At 29.5% G+C, this 8,134-nt stretch overlaps 1 protein-coding gene and 1 non-coding gene across 2 annotated transcripts; one reads left to right on the top strand and one right to left on the bottom strand.

The window, feature by feature from the left end:
* Positions 1-3,236: 3,236 nt before the first annotated feature.
* LOC133786098 (uncharacterized) lies at positions 3,237-3,773 on the bottom strand. Its single transcript, XM_062225314.1, has one exon. It carries the CDS (start codon positions 3,771-3,773, stop codon positions 3,237-3,239), a length of 537 nt encoding a protein of 178 aa, XP_062081298.1.
* Positions 3,774-4,480: 707 nt separating this feature from the next.
* Positions 4,481-4,572, top strand: LOC133787811 (small nucleolar RNA U31b). The gene has a single exon (XR_009872805.1). It is a non-coding gene; the product is annotated as a small nucleolar RNA U31b (small nucleolar RNA).
* The last annotated feature ends 3,562 nt before the right edge of the window (positions 4,573-8,134 follow it).

Genomic DNA, 8,134 nt, shown 5'->3' with positions numbered 1-8,134 from the left:
CTGAGCCTCCTGCAAGCTCAAATCTGGTTTACTCAAGATGTTATCAATCACATCATCGTACTCCACAAGCAATCCATTGAGGATGTTCATTACAAGATCTTCCTCTGGCACACGATAATCAACAAGCATCAGTGTATCCAAGATGTTTTCCATCTGAGCACAATGCTTAGAAATTGTGTAGGATCCTTTCTTGGTTGCTCTGATCTTTAAGTTTCATAAGTCACTCTTATCCCTTGGACGAGAACAAAGTCTCAAGAGCACGCCAGACTTCATTACATACTGATTTTGCACCGCACCACTTGACTTAGAATCGGCGGAGTAAGAGAGGAAAGCAACCAGCTCATGAGCAATTGGTCTAAACGATCCTATAGCGTATACTCCGGATTGAAATTTGATTTGAAATTTCAGATGACTTGTGTTATCGAGTATAAACAACACGTGTCACTACAAGAAAGAAAGTTTTTGCCGGAGCATTTCGGAGTTGCACCGGCAAAAGTTTCCTTCCGCAGCGCGTTTGACCAATTGCGCCGGTATAAATCTGGTATTTTGTTGGCATATTTTCGTTAATGTTGTATTTTCTACCCATAATATCTTGAAACTTCACACTCAACACTAAATCCATCATATTTATCGTTTTTTTATATGTTAACCTTCTTCTCATTTCATTTCATATTATCTAAAATTAAGAAGAACACAAACGTAAATCTACACTAGTAGAGTATGATGTCCCATATGAAATAAGTATTAAAATATTGAGTCATTAATAAGAACATGGGTAACTCCAGTAATTACAAATTGGTTTTTAGATGGAGCCCAATGATTCTTGTCATAATATCATGAGTTAATTCCCTAGGGGACAATTGATCCACAAAGAGTGAGCCAACTTTAAAAATGCTTGAGATCTGCATAGTGCAATAAGACACCTGAGAACCAAATAATGAGCTAAGCCGCTCGAAAAATGACCACTTGTGATCATGTGATTAAAGATTGGTGAGAGTAAAATCGCCACCATCATGAGAGGGAATATTAGAATATGATGTCCCACGTGGAATAAGTGTAAAATATTGAGTCATTAATAAGAGCGTGGAAAACTCGACTAATCACCAATTGGTTTTTCGATGAAGCCCCGTAATTCTTGTCATGTACAAACTAATGTGAAAACATTCAAATAACACCTTAGATTACTACGTAAAATCAACCTAACAGTCACATATTGAAAAAAATAATTTCTAACACTTATTTACTCAAACTACTCTATTATTATTTCCCTTTTTAAAAAAAATGTATTATGTATTTAATCAAACAACTGTATTATTATTTTCCTTTAAAAAAATTGTATTATTTATAAAATAACATAACATAAACACACATTGAATTGGACCCTTTATGTGGAGCCAGAAGATTGTTACAATTAATATTAGTGGATGCGGCTAGGCAATGGTGGTTGGTGGTATAGTTCACACGTACGCCAAAGTATGCAATTAATCACACGAATAAATGCTTTTCTTCTAATGGCTATAAATAGCAGTGGCCATGAAGAGAAAATTATAAGAACATAGAACAAATATATGAGATTTTTATTTCTAAAAAGGAAGGACAGAATGAAGAAGTTTATAAGGCAATAGTGTTTGTAGCAGCAATGGCGATGGTTGAGAGAAAAGTTATTGGAATTTTTTTCTCAAATTAATAAGAAGCTTATTATTACTTTTACTAATATATTATTTACTCATTTAATTTTAATATTACAATCAAAAGAGTATAAATAATTGTAAAATAATTTAAGTTTCTTTTATGGGGCAATATATTTGTACCCCAAAATTTAATTGGTACTTCCCATTTTATTAAAAATTAATATATATTATATATATATATATTTTTCAAATGTTTACATTTTTCTATTTTTTTTCTTATTCTGAAAAATACATATAAATAATATAGATTTTTTAAAATATTTAAATAAAAAATGAAAACAAAAAATATATAATTTTTTTAAATAAGAGTTTTTTCTAAAAAAATAATGAAAATAATATAAAATAAAATTATTGAAATTAACAAAAAAATAAAAATAAAAAATGCCAAAAAAAATATTGAGATAAAGTTTTAGAAATGCTTTTAAAAATGATTTTTTAATAATGATGTGTCTTTATATATTCTTAGAGTGCAGATATAATGCTCCTTCTTTCATTCCTCTCTACCAAATAATTATGATAGTAACAACTTTTCTTTTCCATCTTACAATTTTTCTTTCTCATTTTTTCCGTCCAACCTATTTTCTTTCCTTTCATACTAATAAGAAAACTGATTTAAGGAAATTTTATGATCCTAGTATATTAATATGAAAATATTTAAAAAGATGCAATAAATAGTAAAGAAGATTCAACGAAACACGCAAAAAGATAAAAAAAAAAAAAGGTGTAGTTTAATTTTGTTTCCTCTTAATTTCCACCATTGACTGACACACATTTTCATTTAGCTGAATTTGGATTTAAACCGAAGACCAAGACTTTGTCATTATATTAAGAAATAGATTTAATACTTTTCATCAATTATTATGAAAACTTCTTCTTCATATACGTCATTCTAAATATATATATATATATATATTCATAACACATCGATTAATATATATATAGATATATCTCATTAAAGTTGTGGGAGATGAGGCGCTCTTCTGCAATTCGTTTTATAATAATGGTTGTCCTTATTCTAGCACCCAATCACTATTTTGTCACTGGAGGTGCGTATATATATATATATAAATATAGTTTCTACATTATCTCACAATATTATTTCTTTAGTGTGCAATTTACGTAATAATTTTTTTTATCTTTGTGACAAAAGTGCATCTAATAAAATTTTACCTAATTTATAGTTGATATACATTTTTTAAATGTCAGATTTGGAAATTTAATTTGACTGCCATGCATTTGTTTGTAGATTCGAGGTCAAGTGCAAAACTCGTACGGATACCGCCCGCCGCCACCTGCACCAATAAAAAACACAAATAAGCAACCAAGACTTAGCCCACCAACTCCAATTAATACACGGACTCCAACATAGTAAAAAGAAGAGAATTGTGTCCGACTTCAGAATTAGGTGTCATATTTTTATTTGGGGTAATTTAATATTCGGTCCCACTTATTTTAATTTAATTAGTATTATAGGGTATTGCTAACCAATCATGAAGTGCTACCTCATGTGGTACTAGACACCTTTTTTGACACAAAGAGAAAGCTTTATTCATAGCAAATATCCTTTAACAACAAAGCTGAAAGTTCAGACGGAGCTTCTAAAGCCCTCATCTTACGTTCAAAGGGGTAACAAGTAGATCTAGCAAGAGAGTGAGCTACATTGTTAGCTGAACGCTTAATGAACTTAACATTAACAACTCTTGGTTTAATAGAAGCAAGCAGACTTTTACAAACATCAATGATACGACCAAAGTATGAACTATGATGAGAAGGACTACGCAATGCTTGCACAACCAGTAGACAATCGGACTCAAGAGTCACCTTCTGCCATCCCGAGTCCTTGATCCAGCTGAGCGCCTCCTTGATGGCAATAGCTTCGGCCAACTCAGGAGTGACATTGCCCCTTCTGCACTGGAAAATGGCTTCGACCCACTGACCATGATGATTACGAGCCACACAGGAAAAACTATAACACCCTTTAGATTCAAAGAGTCCAGCATCTGTGTTAACTTTATTGCATCCTTCTTCTGGGGGTATCCAATCTGCATTACCGTCATCTTGGTCTACCCAGGCAAGAGTCATTTTGGTACTAGACACCTTAAGTTGCCAAATAACAACTTATTTGATATCTTAAGGTGTCCAACATCACATGAGGTGACACTCTATAATTGGTTTAACGATACCCCATAATAATTATTAAATTTAAATATGTAGAATTAGATATTGGATTACACCAATAACAATATATCATTTCCTTATGGTGTTGGACACCAATAGTATTTCTTAGCAATTCAAAAAACATAAAATAGATTTGTGATTGTTGTTAAATGTCTTTTACATTTTTTTTTTTATATATATATTTACAAGATTTTGATAAATGTAAGGTATATGTGTAATTTACTTGGTAGATATTGGGTATTATTCTAATTAAATATTGTATTTTTGAAGAATAAAAGTTTATAAAAATATAATTTAAAAAAAAAACTCTCCAATAACAATGGAGACATTATATATAATATTCTGGCCCATTGTTGAATTTGGTTTTGGATCAATGGCAGCCACCACCGCAGAGTTCTTCCTCTCCTCCTCCAACTTCTCTTACATCTTCACCACTTTCTCAGTTTTTATATTGATAGAGTACGATGTACTAATTAATATTAATATATACTTATTATGTAATTTGAGAGTGTATCTATCATTACTATATATATATACACATATATTTATGTATATAAGAGTATAAACATTGTAAAATATTAATTGTTGTTGTTTAATTTTTAAGACTAGAACGAATTGATGATAGTATTTTTGTTGCCCGAGTCATACTCCTGCAATTTTTCTTATTACAATATGGTAATTGACATTCGTAATTATCAGATTTCTCTGAAGCCCCATTTCTGTAATTTTCTATATTTATTATTTGTTCTTTTCTCAACCGACGTGAACTCCCTTCACATCTTTCTTGCAATATATGGTGAAGAATGGTTACAATATAGACACTGTCGAATTCACTTTAATAGAATATCCTTTTAAGCTTATTAGGAGCACGTATATATATATATATATATAAATTAGTAATTATTTATTAATTATTAATTAAATTTATAAAAATTAAAATTTTATATTCTATGTGTCAATATTTTGATTGATTAATAATTGTGAATTAAGATAAAAAAAAAAAAACGTAACTAATGTTGTCGCTGTATCAGGGAGCTTATGGGCTAAGTTAGTTTGTTCATGAAAATTCATATCTAAATCACAAACATGCAACTATTGTTGATGTATATGTTTAGAGACGTAAATTCCTCATTAATGGAATTAAATGCTCTTACTGTATATATCAACAATATTTTCATTATTGTGATTTAGATATGAATTTTCATGACCAAATTAAGTTTAGCTCATTAACAAAATTAATTACATTCTTTTCTAATCATTGGTATGCAGTCATTAATGATAGGATGTTGGCAGATAGATAATAAAGTTATACTTTATATGTAGTTATATTAAAAAAATACTAAGTTAGGTTTTCAAATAATGTTATATTGGAATGTGATATATGTGATTTTTATTGTGCACACTGAGATGACCAAGCGTCAAACATCACAGAGTACGACCCCTGTATCATCTGCTGCTTCTTGTGTCGACGGTCAGTTATCGCTTGATATGGATATATTGTCACAGATGTCCTTAGGCCCCACTCGCGTTATAAGAAAGGGTTTGGGGGTAGCCTAGATTGAGGGAATTGGCGCAAAGAGGGCAACATCTTCATCAACTTCTCAAATGTCCGAGCAATTGCCACCTGAAGTGGACACCATTTTGCATCAAACTCAGGACATTATGCAGGAAAATCAGAACTTAAAGAAGTATACGACTAAACTTGAGAGTCGGCAGCGGCGTCAAGATATATTGCTCAGTGCTTTATTGAAGCATGTTGGTGTATTGGCTCCTGGTTTTACTGTCGACTTACCAGAAGAGGATCCGAACGAGGACAATGGTCTAGGTGACGATGATGCTCACGGGGGCGGGGATGATGAGGAGGACAATACACATTCGTAGAACTTTTTTATTTATTTAAAGTTTAATTGATTAGAAATTTAATTTACTAAACTACTTTTATATTTTGATGTTTGGAAGAGACAATAAACAATAATAGTTATAAAATATTTTTTATTTATTTATAAAATCTTAATTTTTATTTTATTTCTAATTAAATAATATTACAAAAGTTAAATTATTATTAATATATTAAAATCAAAATTTATTAATTAATATTAATATTAATATTAATATTAATATATTTAAAATAAAATTAGTAATATTATCAAAAAATTTATTTAAAAAATACTTTTATTGATGCAAAATTATGTTGGCAAAAGTCTCTACCTTTACCGGCGCAAAAAAGCGTTACTAAAGATATCCACATTTCTCGACGCAATGTTGCGCCACTAAAAACAACATATTGTGCCAGCGCAATTTTGCGCTACTAAAAGTGTTTTTCACAATCCCATGATAAAAATTTTCTTCAACGCATTATTATTATTATTATTATTATTATTATTATTATTATTATTATTATTATTATTATTATTATTATTATTATTATTATTATTACCTCATATCGGTACTTCGGATCCTGCAAACTTATATGAAGTGCTAATAATTATAGAGAAGTAATAGAAGAGCATTATCTTGGGCTAAAGTTGAATATTTTGCTTCTATTCTATATATTCCAAAGTCTCAACCATATTTCAAGCTTTGACTTAACTTATTCTGTTAATAAAGCTAGTTATACAACAAAACTTTGGAACTCTTTCTGGCAAGTCCAAGATAATAATTTACTTACTATTTAAAGGTGTATTCATTTGTACACATACACATATACATATATTTATATATATATATGTACATATTATGCAAAGATCAAACATCTAAGATACAATGGTGGCAAACTGGACAAGTTGGCATGTTCTTCAACCAATGACCTATACAGTTGGTATGGAAAATTGCTTTAAGCAAATGAAAACAAAAACAATAAGCCAAAAATAATATAACGAAATGCAAACATCTAATCCTAATGATTTTACTTCTCCAACACAATTATAACAACAACAAAAAAAAAAAAAAGTACCTACCAAGTGTCCAACCTCTTGTATACTAGTCAATACATAGCAATAAATAGAAACATGTTGATATTTTTAATACAAGTAGAGATTCATTAGAAGAATACAAGAAACCAATATAAGCTGTTTTGTAAGTCATAAAATTAAGCTATGTGAATTGAAAGAAAAGATGACTACACATCTTGTAGACACATAATATATATCACATCTTATCTCCTATACACATTAATGTATCTGTGTCTATCTGCTTTGTTTTTGATAAAGAGTACAATATGACTGAATCAGAGTTTTTTTTTAATGCTTGCGTCTTTGTCATATATACAAGTTTTGGAGTAAAGATATCATAATAAGAACAGAAACAAAAGGAAACACAAAATATTAATTTTAAAATCATTTTATAATTGCTGATATTTTTTATTTTCTTATTCAATTTTGGAAATATACATTAATTTGAATTTTTATGATTTTTACTGCCATTGGTTAATTCATTAGTTATATAAATTATAATTGAGGTTTAGTTATATATGTAGGGAAAGTTTCTTGCAAATGTTTTGTAGACTCGAAATAACAATTTACTAATAATTTTTACATTTTTATTTTTACTTAGGATTTAGTTATTTTATTATAAAATAAGTATTAAAATGAGATAAAAAGGCCTATATTTTATATAAAAAAAATTATTGATGTTACATTAAATTAAAAAAGAAAAAACGTAAAAAAAAGGGGCAACATATATATAGACCTTGATTTTACCCTATTGATCAAAATACTAGAGAAATTAATTAATAATGAAATACAGCATGTAATTACATATTTCTTGATGTCAAGCTTTTCCAAGAAAAAGCACACACATGAAGAATTCAATAAAATTTTCTTTGATTTTATTAATGATTCACTCAGAATATTATGTGGGGTAAGCATCGATCAATGCTACATAAGTTGTCCGAGAAAGAAATACAACCTCTAACCTCTGGGGCCGCAGAGGTTGCCAGGGACACCATAGCCTCTGCTTTAATAATATCATACTCAGTTTCGATATATAATTGAAAGAAATTGGTATTTTCTCTTTATTATTGCCCTCTCTCCATCATCACATGTGTGTGTCAGTTAATATATAAATTGGGCATGTATAATCGTTTTCAATATGAAACATTTAGTCTCACTTATCTATGAAAGAAATAATTTTTTTTGAAAGTGAAGAAATCATTATTGAAATTTGATTTGAAGTTTCAGATGACTTGTGTTATTACAAGAAAGAAAGTTTTTGCCGGAACATTTCAGAGTTGTGCTGGCAAAAGTTTCCTTCCGCAGCGCGTTTGA

The sequence above is a fragment of the Humulus lupulus genome, chromosome 6 (assembly GCF_963169125.1).
Source record: "Humulus lupulus chromosome 6, drHumLupu1.1, whole genome shotgun sequence".
Lineage (NCBI taxonomy): Eukaryota > Viridiplantae > Streptophyta > Magnoliopsida > Rosales > Cannabaceae > Humulus > Humulus lupulus.
The sequence above is the reverse complement of the archived record's forward strand: the minus strand, read 5'-3'. Positions and strand labels throughout refer to the sequence as shown.